Consider the following 15,795-nt stretch of genomic DNA (forward strand, 5'->3'; position numbering starts at 1 on the left):
ACGCAGGGGGAAGCTACAGTTAGGAAAGCAGGAGAATTCCTGTCATGCTTCCACGTAGGTCTCAAGTGGGAGGCAGAAAACAGAGGGAGAATGGGAAACTCCTGTCATGCTGCATAGAGACCTGAACAGGGGAGAGCAGAATGCATGGAATTCCTGCAACGCTGCTTTAAAGCAGGGCAGGGCTCGGGCTTGCTGGCTGGGCAAGTGGGACAGGCTCCTTTGCTTCTACAGTTAATTTCTGAGCTTTAGACCTATCAGAAGCGAGCTCCAGTAATGTTGCGGATCAGGTCGCGTTAGGGAGCAAGTCAGAGAGGGAGATGGGAAGGTCTGATCAAACATCTACCATTAGCTGTTCTTTTTCTTTCTTCCTTTTCAGTACTATGGTCTTTAACATCTCAGTTCACTCTTCTAACCTCTGCATCTTTGTCCCCCCCCACCACCTGAGCAATTCGCCTCCACCCCTTACATTCTCACGGTGCTGGGACTCCACTCCTGCCTAGTGGGGGCGGGAGGGGGGGGGAGAGTGCCAGAACTCAGCTCCTTCCCACTTTTAGAACTGTGTATTCAAGCAGGGAGGGCAAGAGGAATCCCTCATGTGGAAGCAATAGGGGGATGTAGCCAAAGGGAACTAGATTTGTACATGTTAATACCTTCCTAAACCCCAAGACAGCTGCTCTTGAAGAATAAATGCAGACCCTGTTCCCACAGCAGGCTATAGGGAACTCAGCTTCCTTGATGGTATTTTGCACATAAGGACAGCTTGAGTTCCTTAGCTCTTCAACCCCTGATTCTGCCCTCCTTCTCCCTCCCTTTTTTAAAAAAATAATACTCAGGGTTGCTATACAATTGGCAGCGGGAGGTTCCAAACCCGACGTGTGTCATAGACTCCCTCGGGGTCGGCTTTATGGTTCTGCGGTGCCCCCAAGCCAAAATGTGGCGTCCGGCTCGCGGCCGCCTTTGGCCCCAGCTGCGAGAGCCGAGCTCTGTGCCAGGAGGTGTCTGCAGCAGAGCTTGCCCACGCCTGCGGGGGAGGGACTGGGCCGAAAGAGCAGGGTCACAAGCAGCCACCCGCCTGGCTTGTGCTTGAGGCAGGCTGGGCTGGGGGGTGTGAGCGGTGTGTGGGGCGCTTTGGGGGCCCGGCGGTGGTGGAGCGGGAAAAGGAGCTCTGTGCCTTTAAAGGGCGCTGTGCAGAGCTCCGGGCAGGAGGCGTGTCTCTTTGCCGGGCTGCAGCTGCCGCCGCCGCCGCTGCTGCTTTCACTCGCGCTCCGCGCGCCGGCAGCACCTCGCCCCCCCAGCCCCCGCCAACTGCTGCGCTACTTTGAGGGCAGCATCCGTCCCGGGCTCTGCCTGCCCCGCGCACGCGGCCAGCCCCGCCGAGCACCTGTCCGCCGCGCAAGGTAAGAACTGCCCTCCGGGGCAGGACCCCGGCCGCTCGAGGGGCTCGCTGCCTCTTTGAGAGCCGTGCGTGGTTATTTGCCCTGCCCTCTTTGGAAGGGGGCAAGAAGGGGGCGGGCGGGAGAGCTGGCACCCGGGAGCTGCCGGGCTGGTGATTGCCCCGGGCGTGGTTTGTTGTAAGTGGCATTGTCGGGGTTTCTTTGAACAAATCCAGACCGGCTTGCAGCTGTCTGAGCTGGGCACCGCTGCCTACCAGATTCCTAGGGACTGTCTAGATATCAGTCATCCAGCTGGCAAACCCAGTCCCCCAGGTTAGAACAACAAAAGCAACACCAGCTTCCCCCAAAGTATCCCGGAGATATCTGTTGCTTTGGCTCTCCGGCGCTATATCGCCACGATGTGCCAGGGCAGAATCCGAGTTAGCTTCAAAAGCTTGAGGGGTGTAATCCCCCCTTGGGACCCTGCTTACTTCCTTCTCCGGGGTCACGATTTTGTCTTAAAAATGCATCAAGTCGCCTTCCTTAGAAGATTAGCCACGTGAGGAGAAAGGATGAGACGTGCTCTAACTTGGTGGACAATAGTCTGTACTTCATCTGATGTCCCCCCCCCCCTTCTCTCCTCCCTTCCTCCGTCCAGTCATTTACTACATTATACAACCAGCCGTCTACTCTATGATAGCCAGTCCTGTCGTTATTGATCAAAGATGAAATTCCACATTCTTTGAGAAGCCATCCATTGTTAACCTGGCTCGTGTCTGTGGCTCTCTGTATTCAAGGGGAAACCTTCCTTTCTGTTCCATGTAGTCGTGACTGCTAATACAGCGTGTGCAGTGAAAATGAAGGAATGCGTTCAAATGAAAACGCTCCCTTCATTTTTTCTTAAAAACTTGGTGGTGGAATAAAAAAAATCTTTCCCCCACCTTTCCCAGATACTGGGGGGGGGTGTGTGTTTGGGGGGGGAGCTGATGTATGGGGAAAGCCATGCATGTTTGCGTTTGCTGCTTAAAAATATGCTAAGAGTGCATTGCTGTGAAGTCCAAAAGTGCCTGAACAAGTAAATCTATTACATCCTCAGTTCGTTAATTAGGATGCACGTCTCTCCAGCAGCTAAAAAATTAATTACCATCTTAAAATGTCATTAATCATCGGCGCAGCAGAAACTTGGTTATAAATCTGGACTAAGCTAATAACAGACAAGGGGGACCTACCGTTTTTATAGCTTGTGGGAGTGGAGTGCAAGTGGGCCGCGTTGTGTTTTCTTTAACTGATAACATCAACATTAATTTTAGTACTTTGGCAAACGTTTAAAGGGGTGGACCGGGTTACTGATTTGTCAGCAAATCTGCAATACTTCTGTGTACCGATCTGGTGGGGTTGGTCAGGTGTTGCAGGAGGCTACTGCTTTCCTCTCACCAGATTGCAACAGCAGGACGACTCTGGTGGCCGACAAGTCTGAGGCGTTAGCAACGATTCACCGAAAAATGTCCAAGGAATAAAGTGTCAGGGACCATATGTCACATGCCGATTCTACATTTCTCTCTGTTATCCTTGTGAGGGAAGCGATCAGGAAGTTAAGCGACGTAAGGCCCATGATATACAAGCTCTGTAGTCAGTTCTTAGTTCTGTAGCTGATAATGGAAAGAATTGTCTTAAATTGTTGTGGTAAAAATGTATATCCCAGCAGGTGGCAGCTAAATGGAACTAGATTAACTTTTAGTATAAGAAAAGGACATAAATATATGCTCTGAAGAAGAAAGACCTTGGTAATCAGGTAAAAGGTTAATCATTTAAATGTAATCGCTTAAGGTAATTCTTTAAATACACAATTTAAACGAATCCCCCTTTTCCTAAGGAAACATTATTTACATAAGATCATTGTATACACAGGGCGGGCGCGCACACACACACACACACACACAATTAGTAGGCTTTTAATACCCAGCATAGTTTTTAATTAACTTATGCAATGTCTACTTAAGTTTTTTTTTTGTAGCTGAAACATGTATTTTCATATCTGCTTCCCTGTGCGCTGGCCCTGGATACTAAAAACATGTAGCTACCAGGCTCCGTATGGTGAAGTTGAAGAACAAAACAAGACTTATAACAAGAAACTGAATATTTCAACCCTATTGTGGCGGATTATTGGTATGTGGAGGATAGGATCCCAGTGGACACCAGCTTCAGCTAGCCCTATATCAGAAAAGGATTGAATAGCGGGGTTGACAAGCATTGAAAAGACCAGCTCCCTCAGTAAAATACTGTATAATTAGCCGTGTTAATCCTTTAGATGTGTACAGTACTGGGAACGAAAATGCAATGAGGGGTGCTATGGCGCTTTTCAGTTTCCATACTAAAAATAGTTTAGAAGAGAGAGTTTTTTAAAGGTGTTTAATAATGGGGAAATGAAACTGAAATCCTCTTAACAGATGGGAATCTGGAGGTGGTGGAGTTTGAGGCTTTAGCTAATTATATATTTTATAAATGGGTTTTAGCCACCAAATGTAGGCAAATGTTTTTTGTTTTTTTTTACTGAGTTTTAAATATTCGGTGGCTTGCAAGACATTCCTTACCAGAAAGTAAGGACGCCATGTAAGAATTCTGAGTTAACCACAATCTTCCTTGAGAAAAAGATATTTTCATAAGATACTAGAGAAATGTATGGTAGGACATAGGAGATATTCAAGGCAACCCTGTGAAATACCAATAAAAACACAGTCCAGCCAACATAGTACAGAATAGAGTGTATCTTTAAAAGTGTAGATAAAATACATTAATTCCCTTTCTGTATTGGGAAACTATTGGAGGGGGAAAATGTATTTTGACACCTAAAATCACACACGGCTTAGGTAATATAGCTCAACAGCAATAAGGCTTAAGTAGTGGTGCTCTCCGTGGTGCTGAAAAGGGAATGCAGCCCTCCTATCGACACCGTATTTCAGCAGGACAGGTCCAGTCACTGTCCATGGTGGTGAGTGCTGTCAGGTTAGTGTTGGACGGTTATTGAGAGTGAAAAGTTAATTTGAGTGTCATGCGTGTGCACAGGTTTTGGAATGTAGAATACTGAATATCTAATTTTAAAAGCCATTTATAATGGATGGTTTTGAAGTTTCAGTGATTGTATAAGATCCTTGGCAAGTTGGGAATTTTGTTAGGATTTTTTTATATCAGGTAGCTGCCTATTTGTCCAGGTAGTTTAGAAAATAAGTTTGGATAACAGATGGTTAAAATTGTTTGTTTTTCATTTCTTGATTAATGCGCTGCATTTACAAAAGAAGACAATGAATCTTATAATTTCCCATGCTTTTTTAAAGTTCATTCTATAAATAGTGCTACATTCTGATAATTCGCAACACAATGAGCATTTGAAGATACCTAACCTCCGCTAATTCATCACTGTAGCAAAATTAAGAATGCTCAGTTACCACCCAGGTCAGTTTTATTCCTCCTTGGACCAAGATAAGATATGAACAGATAGATCAGAGTAAATGAAACAGCAAATACATGAAAGAATACCTCAAACTGTACATTTTCCTGAGAGTTATTCTAAATGGGAACTGAAGGAGTCGCTAGATATCCTTGCTTTTAGCACTAGGTGTTCTTTTTAGAGTACTCCAATAGTCAAATCATTTGACTGAATTCCCTGCTAGACTGCAGAACTAGCCATTCATGATACTTATTTTTGACACTGCAGTTATGCCTCCATTTTAAAGACAAGAAATCAGTAATGTTTAATAATCCCCTCGCAGAATATTTTATCAGTATTTTTACAATATAAGAAGATATGGGCAGATAAAATCAGGGTAGAAAGTTATTGTGAATTGTTAACACTTTTAGGGACACATGGTTTCTAGAACATAGGTAATTTCATTTTAGTATCACTTATTCTGCATGTCTAAAGTATGCATAGAATTATTAAGAATTAATCATAACTCATGTCTGTGTTGTTACACTCCTGATAGGTCCAAGAATGTGTTTCTTCAGTCTGACGTTCTGTAAAGCCAAATCTATGCTGTCTTTATCTGTGATAAAAATCTCTCTCATTGAGATTTTCTTCAGCACTAAAGAGAGGGCAGAGCCCAGGCAGACTACAGTTTAATCTGCCTTCATTTTCCTTGTGGGATACTAGGAATGGTCTCTTAATATCTATAATAAAAACCTAAAATAGCTTCAGTGAAAGCTTCACTTTCAGATTTTTTTTTTTAAATTGCTGTCCATTCTCGACCAATGTGTTTTTAATGAATGCACATAGGAGCGAATATACAATTCAAAGTATCTTAATTGTTTTTCCAAGGAAAATCTGAATGTTGCTGAAAATGAGTGCACCTTTATATGGAATACAATAAGAAAAAAAAGTCCAGAGCTGTTTTAAGATGCAAACTAAATGTCCCAGAAGCAAACTAGCAAGCACTGTTATACTTACTGAGGATAGTGGAATATTATGTGTATTTAGACTACACTCCCATTTTAACCATAGGTCTCGCTATGCAAGTATAAACAGTAGAACCTTAATAAAATCACAGTGAAAGAGAGTTTAGTACCAAAGATAGGCATTTTGGACTGTAGCATATGAAACCTGTCAATCCACACACCCCCTCTTTCAAATAACATTGTCGTTTTAAGCAAACTGAGCGAAATGAATATGTAGGACTTTCAATTCAGAATTAGATTTATTTATTTTTTTAACACTGCAAAATTGTTCTGTACTTTGCTAAAGCTTGGATGTTCAATGATCAGAGTCCCCTACAAGTTGCCGAAAGACAGTCAGCATACAAGTCATGGCGTTTACATTAATAGCATTAAATGTGCATAAGTATTAGAAAGTGAATTAAACTATAGGGACCTTTTTAGCCTAAGCCTTAGCCGGATACCCTTCATGACATACGGTCACCCCTTGTAATACCTCCTCTTGCAGAACTCTGAGGCTAAGTGATTTCCACCCAGCTAGTCGGCTGTTAAAATTCATGAACTGATTTTTATAGAACCGCGCGCGCACGTACACCATAGCTGCCCCTTTGCAGGAAAATAGCTATTGTTGAAAATAAACAAAAAATAATAATTGTACGCACGTCAGTAAAACGGAGCTGATTTTTCAACAAAGCGAGGCGATCAGGTCGGTTGCATGGCAGAAATTGGGAAGGCTGTCTGGCAGGCAGCCGTAAGAAGCGAAGAGCTATCTCAAATTTTCTCACTTAATCTTGGCTTCACGTCAGAAGCTGTGCAGCAGTGCAGTAGAATGGGAGCACAGCAAAAGCTTCGCTACTAAAACGCCTGGAGCTCGTTGACTCTCGGTATGTGGCGATAGCTCAGCGATTTCTCGAGCTGGATTACTTATTGATTTCCCTCCTTTCTTGCTTCCCAGGTTTACCCGGCTGGACATTGTGTGTGTTTGGATTTCGCGAGGATTCTCCCTTGACTAACATGGATGTCCCACCATTCCTTGCAGTTGAAGGTTGCTCCTTGGCGCAGTGAATGAAGAACATGCAGGGATTGCTAATGGGTTTGGGAAGCGTAGACTCTCTCCTCTCTCTGTGACCATGCCGTGATCGTGTCTGAGGGCTAACAGTCTACGTATCCTCATTCTTACCCTACCGGGGAACCTGACGCTTAGAAGGGGGAAGTAAGGCAGCGCGTGTGTGCATAGAAACACCATGAAGATTATTTCCCCGATTCTAACTAATCCAGTCTTCAGATGCACCATTAGACTCCTTCTTTGCTTTTTGTGGATTGGATATTCGCAAGGAACTACACATGTGTTAAGATTTGGTAAGATTTCCCCTGCACTTTACATTGTGTATTTCAAGCTGAATAGTTATATGCATGATTATGTCAATAGGTGGGGAGCAGGGAGAGATACGAGGCTCCGGGGGATGCTTTTGGAGTCAGTTACCGAAGACCCTCTTTATTTTGTGTCCGCATGGCTAAATTAATGTTTGGTTTTTGTGTCGCCGATTATAGTAATAAATAATCATAGGAAAAAAAATGACTGTCAAACGTGCTTTCCGGAAGCTCTGCGGGGTGATCAGAGCTTGTGTGGTTTCCTCGTGCTGTGCCTTTTTTGTTTCCATAGCAGTAGGAAACGCGGCTAAAATAGCTGTTGATTAGTTAACAATCTGACAACGAGTTGGTGAGTTTCGACCTCCAGCTTTTCCATGGCCCTCTCTGAGTTGGAGCGTCAGGGCAGATTCAATATTAATGTGACACTGGAAGAGACCTTCAGTTCTGTTGTTCTTTTAGTTTACTTTAGTGGGGGTTCCGCTGTAGTAGAACAGATTCTTTATCAACAATTAGTGGGATACCAAAGGGGCATTGATGCAGGGCTATGACACATTTCAGAAAAGCTCCTCTCATCAGGGAAAATGACTTGGTCATTATTTCCCCTGTAAGACAAAGAGACTGGGAGATGTCACAGGCAGATCAGTGAAAGCAAGCGTAGCGGTGTCCCAGATCAAAGAAATACTCAGCGTCTCGTGGAAACTAGTATTAGAAACCGGGAGTGACATTTCTGGTAGCCTCCCACATATAGGGTTGCTTCAGGGGAGCAGAAGCAAGAGGAATGTTCAACAACAGCTCGAAGCTCATGTTGTTTCTTGCCATTGGGGCAGACCTGGGCATGAAAAGTTCTGTTAAGTAAGAGTTAAGGTGGTGAGAATTGCGAAGAGCACTGATCCATCAACAATCGCCAGCCTAAGTGGTACTAGCTTAGTGTTTGTGTGTGACTTACTCTCTCAGATTGTACACACGTTGGAAAAGTTGCCGTGCCAAACAAGCCCATCCGGTGTGCCAGCTTGTTATGTATACAAAAGAAAATACTGCTTTTTCTTTTCTGTAGCTTCATTTTTACACTGTAGCAACTGCAGGAGCCATAAATAGCTCTCGTTTGCTTGGGAAAGGTAGAATGTCTTGCAGTTCTTCTTTAAAAAATCATTTTCGTGTTGAATGGAAGGCTGGTAATGATTAAGAAGGCGACTGGTTGCTATTGATCTCGTGCGCTGAATTCCTAGTGTACTTTCTTTTGCCTTCATCTGGTCTAAAGGTGGTGCTTAAGGCACGTTGCTCTTAGCAACCATCTTCAGGAATGCTTGTTTCTTTGGACACGGCTAAACAGGTCCATATATCATCGCGGGGTTTATTTTGCATTGAATCGGCTCCGTTGGCATTGCAGTGCAATCATGCAAGGGCTGAATGTCGCCTGGCGCTGCCCAGTTATCCGTCTGTACCCGAAACAGGTTCACAATTGTTGCTGAGCGTTGGTATCTGTGCGTTTGAATTACTTGCAGAGGTAGCTATGAAAACAAGCACCCTTCCACTCCCACCATCGCAAACGCTGATTTGAGGGGTAATTGAAGCTGTCCTCGTCAGTAGCCGCATCCTTGTTGAATTGTGAGGCTGGAACACTTATTAGAATATCATTGATCAACCAACCTGTGTTTTTATGTTAGAAAAATAACAATCTTAAGGTCACAGCGGGATTTTATAGGGTGCCTTTTCCAAAGGGCTGCCTCTTGGCAGCATATAGTGTGTTTTTTCTAGACTAACTTCCTTTCCCAATCTGTCTCCCGGACATACATCTCGGTTTTGGGGTTAGACTCCGATGGCTGGTGTTCAAACTGGTTTGCTGCAACAAACTAGAAAGACACTTTGGAAGCATTTGGTGCCTTTCTGTGCTTAAAAAGTCACCTTTTCTCTCGGTCTCTGCGGGTTGGGGGCGGGGCGGCAAAGTTATTTTTTTTTTTTCTCATGTGGAGTCCTGGGAGTGAGGGAAAGGGCTTCTTTTTGCTTGTCAGCGCGGCCTGTTGCATGTCTGTCGTTGTGATCGAGTTTAGCTTTTAATTTCGTCCAGGAGTAAAACTGCCCTTATGCCCAATGTGTAAGAGAAGGGCTGTGCGCTCCCAGGAGGGTCAGATCATTTGGCTGGGGGAAGCTGGAAATAACAACTGTGTAATGAAAACCTTGAATTATTGTAAGTGGTAATCCTATCGCGCCCCCCGTTCCCACCGTCCTACATGCCACTCCGAAATGCCCTTGCTACTGAACTGATGGGTTGTCTCTTGTTGCCCATCGGAGTTTTCCATGGGTCTAGCCGGGAGCGCAGAAGATTCCCTTTAAAAGGCAGCCTGCCAGCCCCCGCGTTTCCTTCTTCGCTGGCAGCGCTATGGCAACAGGGGAGATCTCGTAGCTTGCCAGAGCTCCAGCCCCCTCATTCTTCCTGTGCAAATGAACCCACGATAGGGGTTGTCCTTCCCACGTTGTCCTTCCCACGGCTGTGCCACTGTTGGGACTAGCCGGCGTGTCCTGACAGCCTCTCTCTCTCTCTCTCTCTCTCTCTCTCTCTCTCTCTCTCTCTCTCTCTCTCTCTCTCTCTCTTCAAGCTACTTTTCAGCAACAGCACAGGAAAGCCGAATGCCCGGGTTATTTGTCATAGGCAGACTTATTTTTATCCACGCGCTTTGGATCGAACCCAGGAATGGCTGATAACTAACTCTCTAGTAGCCTTAAGTCAACCTACCCTTCACCCGTCCAGTCCAGTTGCAGGAAAAATGTCTGCGTGGATTTCTGACTCCTGTTGCTGGAGCAGGACCAGCTAATATTTTGGCACCGCAATAAAGCGATCCCTTATAAATGGCATACAGCCAAATCTCTCGTTGCAGTTCCTGAATACTTTCCTATACACAAGCCCAGAAAACAATAGGCACGAGGCATGCACCCATGATAGTCATGAATTTGAAAGAGAATTAAGGCAAGGCACTGAAAATAGTATTCTGATTATAACAGGAGGGTCTAAATTTAGAATAAAAGGAAAGGTCAGGATGGTGTCTTATCATTTGCATCACTGTTGTCTCTGCTGTGTTAAGTCAGACTCTGGCAGAAATCCATACTTTTGCTCTTGGAGTTATACAAAAGCAGAAATGCCTAGGTAAGTCGGTCCATGGATCACTTTTTAAATTTACTGTTGACTTATAAAAAAAGCAGGCCCTATAACCTGAAACAAATACATCTCTGTAGACATCATTAAGCCACTCCATAAATCAGTCCACCCTCACCGCCACTCATGATGGTCTTTCCATCACTATATTTTTGTTTGCCCACAGCAGCCTAATGACACGCAAAAGTGGGGTTACTGTGTTAGTGAGAGCTCCAGACCAAAGCATTTCAGGACCAAGGTAAGCAACTTTGGCTAATGCTGAGTTTAGATGCACTACTACTGATTCTTGGATTTTTTTTTTAAATGTCCACGATATTTTCCTAGTGCATAATCACCTCCCCAGTCTCCTCTTCAAAGCACCACAAGCTGATCAGAAGCAAGCAGTGTTTAAGAACTGGAGTCCTCTGGTTCTAACAAAACAAAACTGGACAAAGGCGCTGGGAGGTAGCAGGAATCCTGGTGTAAAAGCAGCACCCAGTAAGTACTGTTAGTACTAAGAGGTTAATGATGACAACTACATACAGTTTATAACAGTGACAATTCATCACTCTCCAGTGTGGTATGGGACAATAGAGCATTTAAAAACATTTGGCTACTTCAAGTAACCTATTTTAGATGTTTTGGGCATTTTAAAATGCCTCATCTTATTTAAATTGCACCTTTCAGGATTTCTAATTCATGCTAGGCCCTTGCTATATTTAACAGCAGGAATCTGAGGCCAGACAGATCCCGTTTTCTCTTTGTCCTGGTAGTGCATGGACATCATCAGCGTGACAACTGGCTGGAATCAGGAGAACAGAATTTGGTCACTAGGAATTAATTTACGTTTCCTGTAATTACAAGTGTTGTCCGTGAATGTACATTGAAGACACAAAGCTCTGAACCGTGAGTGGTCCCTTGACCTTATGTCACTCCCTCTCTTCTCTTTATTTTCAATGTCACTGTAAAAACAATCCTACAAGGAAATGAAATCACAAAATGCCACTTCAACATACACAAAAGAAAGGAAGGCTGAGAATCGGGACTACAACTCCCTATAGAAAGTGACCTTTTGTTGCTCAGATGTTGTGGATGTCTCCAATAAAAAAAGATTTCAAGCCTATGGGGTAGCTGAATATTGTGAGTTAGTTACTCTTCTAAACTTACTTGCACAGATTCTTTCCCCTGAGGGTGCAATAGCAAAGGAAGGTCCAACTCTCTAGGGGAATGCGGTGGAACTGTCAGAACTGCAAGAACTTCAGGTTGAACTCTGAAAAGCAACTAAACTGAGACCATCTCAAGGAAAGCATAGGAAATATTGATCCGTTCCCTTATCAGCTCCTTCAAGTATTACATATGCCTGTTTGCCCTTCATCAAATTGGAGAAAATATGTTCAGAAAACAACTGAAAGTGGTTTTATTGTCTTAAAAAAAAAAAGAAAACTCACCTTATTTTTGGTCTCTCTTCTAATGGCTCCCAGTGACAGGAATGACTGCACAGCAGGGGCTTCTTCAATAAAGATTTGGCATTTGGGCTTCATCGCTGTTGTTGCTCTGTTGTGTTCATTCCCACTGAGCCAAATGAGTCTTTTCATAGAAACTTTTAGCATGTGCCTGAATAAGTAAGACACTACATGGCCAGCAGCTGGAATTCACTCCTAATGCCATCACGGATGGCCAGTTATGTATTACTGACCATTTTGCCAGACCATCATTAAAACTAGCAAAGACTCTACGTAGCATACAGGGAAAGCTGGCTTTCTGGACACTGAGATCATATAGTTTGCAGGCTCCCCAGACATACATTTATACCTCTTGGGCAATAGTGTTTTATTACTTTGTACTCTGTGTTAGGCATCTCAAGTGTGGAGTTTCTTTCCATTTGGTTCCTCTTCCACCGACATGACTGTACATTGCCATTGCAATCCCCAAACTGGGAAGGTAAAGTCAGACTGAGTTTAAGTGGAAGGATCTAGTCTATTTACCCATCTTTCTACATGTACTTAATCTATGCGTGTGCACATGTGGGGGGCGAGGGGGAGGGAGAAGAGAGGGGATATCTGCCTTCAGATCAGGGAAACCGTGAAATCTGGAAAAGAGCTGTCGGGTTCAGCAGCCCTTAAAGATTCAGGACTGCTGTATTTCTTTGCTTATTGGGAGCTAGTGAAAATTTTACTTGCCAAGGGCAAGGAGCCTTCAATGTGTATTAAAGTCCTCAGAGCAAGGTATTCAAAATCTGTCTGAAACACAACAGCAGCAGCAGCAATCTTTGGAGGAAGAGTAAGGTTAAGAGCCCCAGGAAGAAAGGAAGGAGGTGAGAAGCATTGTTATTGACTGGTCCAGATTAAACAGCACAGAGGAAGATTTCAATTTGATAACGTCACAGCCCTTCCTGTTTGTCTTTGCTGCTTCTGCTGACAATTTTGTAAGGTAATTAAACTGGCTGGCTGAAGTCACAGTGGTCACAGGGCGATAAAGACCATTTGGATTTAATGGAATTTAAAAACAACAGTGCACTGCACACAACTCTTACAGAACAAGAATTTTAATGACCCATTCAGGGTGCTGACTAAATAGAATGTCCTGAACGAGTTTAATTGAAAGGGCAAACAAGATTAGCTGTACACAGTCTTTATTGCTGTAGATAGGGGAATTAAAATGATCCTTTTAAAGGACTCATTATTACATTATCAAGATTGAATGCAGGTGAAGTAAGCTGTCTTTGATGTTGAGCTTTTGAAATATCCCTGGATCCCTTTACCCCACTGTTTAGAACCAAGCACACTGGTACAAGAATTTGCACACAACTGTGCTATGAATCAAGTGATCAGAAGTATAACTTACTTTTTTATTGACTGTTACTGATCTTTGGAAGTCATGGAAAGTTCAAGTAATGCTTTCAATGTAAATGTGCTTGATGAGTGAAATGGTTTCTGTTACTGGAGATAAGAAACCAGAGAGAGATTTATTTGTCTTTTCTAAACGTGAATACTAAGGATTTTCCTTTTAACAAGGAGAAAACCCACTCCCATCAGAAACTAACATGTTTTGCAGTCAATGCAAACAACTGCAAGTCTTATGTCTCATATTTAGATTTACATACCTTGTTTTTCATAGTTTTAATCTTTCCTTCCCTTAATATCTTCTACTGAAGCTATTAATATATGTTCAGTTAGTAAGTACCTTATTTTCATACTCTCCAATCTGCAAGGCAAATTAATGTTGGCTGAATATTCTTATTATACATGTGCTGTAATGCATGTTAGAAGACTAGATTAAACAATGCACAACATAACATTAGGTCACATTTGAACTGAAACTTGAGGAATCGGAGGTCAGCGTGATGTTAAAGTGCTTGCAAATTCCCATTATTTTGTACTTTATTATTTTTTGACTATTTTGTTGTTTTAGATCCTTTGTGATATGATGTATAGTAATAATAATGTTAATAATAGTGTTATGTTTGTAAAACAAATTTTAATTTCAAAAGATTCAAAGCATTTTGCAATCGTATTTAAAAATTACATTGTATGTAGTGATCACTTTGTATGTCACTGGAGTGCAGCCTGCGTTGACTGAGTTGATATTTTAACAGCATACAATAACACTAAAGCAGTTCAGGGCAGTAAATGAAGACTATCTTATTCACTTGAATTAATGGGGAGATTTTATTTAGTCGGGAATTGGAATACACGTATTTGAACGTGACAAAGACATCAGGCCTGCCATGCAATGTGTTTCATGGATCTTAAAGTTGCCAAAAGGCACTTTTACATCTCATCCAAAAGTCACACTTGGATCAAAATCTGCAAGTAAATAGCAAGGTAGTTTTGCATCCAAGTATTACCTAAGAATTCTTCTTGGGTGAGCCTTCACTCTTCTATAGTAATTTTTGGGAATCCATTCTGACCGTTCTAAGAGAATCTCATAGGCTTAGGAGAGAAATTTCCAGATTCTTCAAAAGGTGCAGAGCTTTTTCTTCCTGGTTAGTTTTGTTTAAATGAATACACAGTAGCTGCATTTCCCACTGCATAATGTCAGACCCATAACTGGATGTCTGTAGTAAGTTGAGGGGTAGTTCAGCATGTAACTATACTGTGATCTTTGTAGAAAACACCATGTCAGCATCCACACAACAGAAGCTCATTTCATTTATTGGGTCAACAACATTGCAAATTTTTATAAGCAGCAGCTGTCTAGTTTTGGTTATCCACATTCTGCCCATGACAATTTGCCTCCAGTTTGCTACATTTGATATTCTTCGTGTTCATTCCAGAACTCTGTTAAACTTGTTACATTTCACCACAGAGATGATTGCATTTAAAAGGTAGGTGAAGCAAATCCTACATACTTGTTTTTAATTTTTTTGGGATGAAAACCCCTGCTTAAAGGAAGATTTTATTACTTATTATGGTTACTAAAACAACTTAGGGACACATGCACTTTACATCGGGGGCATAACACATTTTCCAAATATATGTGTTTGTCATTTATTATATAATATAAATATTAAATATGCCATGTTCCCCCTCCCCCACCTTTTTGCTGTTATGGAAACAATTTATTAGGCCCATTCTGCAATCATTTATTACACAAATAATGCAACTGACTTCAACGTATATGAATAAAGATTAACAGGATCAGATGACTGATTTATACTTTTACACAGATTATAGCAGTAAGCAGCAGTATGTCTTACTTGGCCACAAAATAATCTTAAAGATGAACTGCAAAGGAAAGAAAAATGGGATTGCCTTTTTTCCCTATCCTTTGTTTACAAAAAAATAAAAATATTTTTTACTTCTTTTTTGCAAGGTCTTGGACTTCCTAACTTTGATGGGGAAACTCCATGGATGACTGGAAAACTAATCAGTTTATGACCTCAGATATATGGAGAAAGTGAAATCGGAATGAGAGAATGTGACTTTTTTTTTTATCAGACTATTTAAAGCTATTTGTTTTTGTTACACCTACTTACCTCAAGCTCCCTAAGGGGGGGAAAATATTTTAAAGAAAAAGATTTTTTTTTTAAACATTCAACAGCCTTGTCTTTAAATTAAAGGCTTGAAAAAATTGGAGCTGAGACCTTTAAGTAGCAAAAATACCAATAGGACTACTAATGGCAGTAAGCACTACACCTGGTAGTAAGTGATTGCAGGATCAGGCCCTGGATTTATAAACTTGTTCTTCCCTACTCCCCAGTGATATAATAAATGTTTATTACTTTCAACATAACACGTTTGAATGTGACATGCAAATTAGAACCTGCCATTTACTGGACTAATTGAGATTACTGGGTGAGGACCTGATTCTGAAGCCCAGAGAAAGAGAGTCCCCCTGAAGTCAGTAGGACTATGCAGCTGAGTAAGGGCTGTCAAACTCACCCTATAAAATGCAGTCCTGTTTTGGTTAAGGCCCCAGTTCAGCAAGCTGTCTCTAATCAGCAAAGCACTTAAGTATATGCCTAACTTTAAACATACATAAGTGCTGAATAAGAAT

General features: G+C 42.3%; 1 protein-coding gene across 5 annotated transcripts in view; it reads left to right on the forward strand.

The window, feature by feature from the left end:
- The first annotated feature begins 1,271 nt into the window (after positions 1–1,271).
- Positions 1,272–15,795, forward strand: part of GRIK2 (glutamate ionotropic receptor kainate type subunit 2) — a 612,718-nt gene continuing 598,194 nt past the window's right edge. For 4 of the 5 annotated variants that reach the window (XM_073336875.2, XM_073336874.2, XM_073336872.2 and 1 more), the window contains exons 1-2: positions 1,272–1,397; positions 6,754–7,157. In XM_073336875.2, coding sequence (XP_073192976.1) covers positions 7,043–7,157 — 115 coding nt within the window. In that variant the 5' untranslated portion in view covers positions 1,272–1,397; positions 6,754–7,042. Of the gene's footprint in view, positions 1,398–6,585; positions 7,158–15,795 lie in introns of those variants that run through there. The other variant, XM_073336873.1, reaches the window with a different exon arrangement.

Source organism: Lepidochelys kempii, chromosome 3, assembly GCF_965140285.1.
Source record: "Lepidochelys kempii isolate rLepKem1 chromosome 3, rLepKem1.hap1, whole genome shotgun sequence".
Classification (NCBI taxonomy): domain Eukaryota; kingdom Metazoa; phylum Chordata; order Testudines; family Cheloniidae; genus Lepidochelys; species Lepidochelys kempii.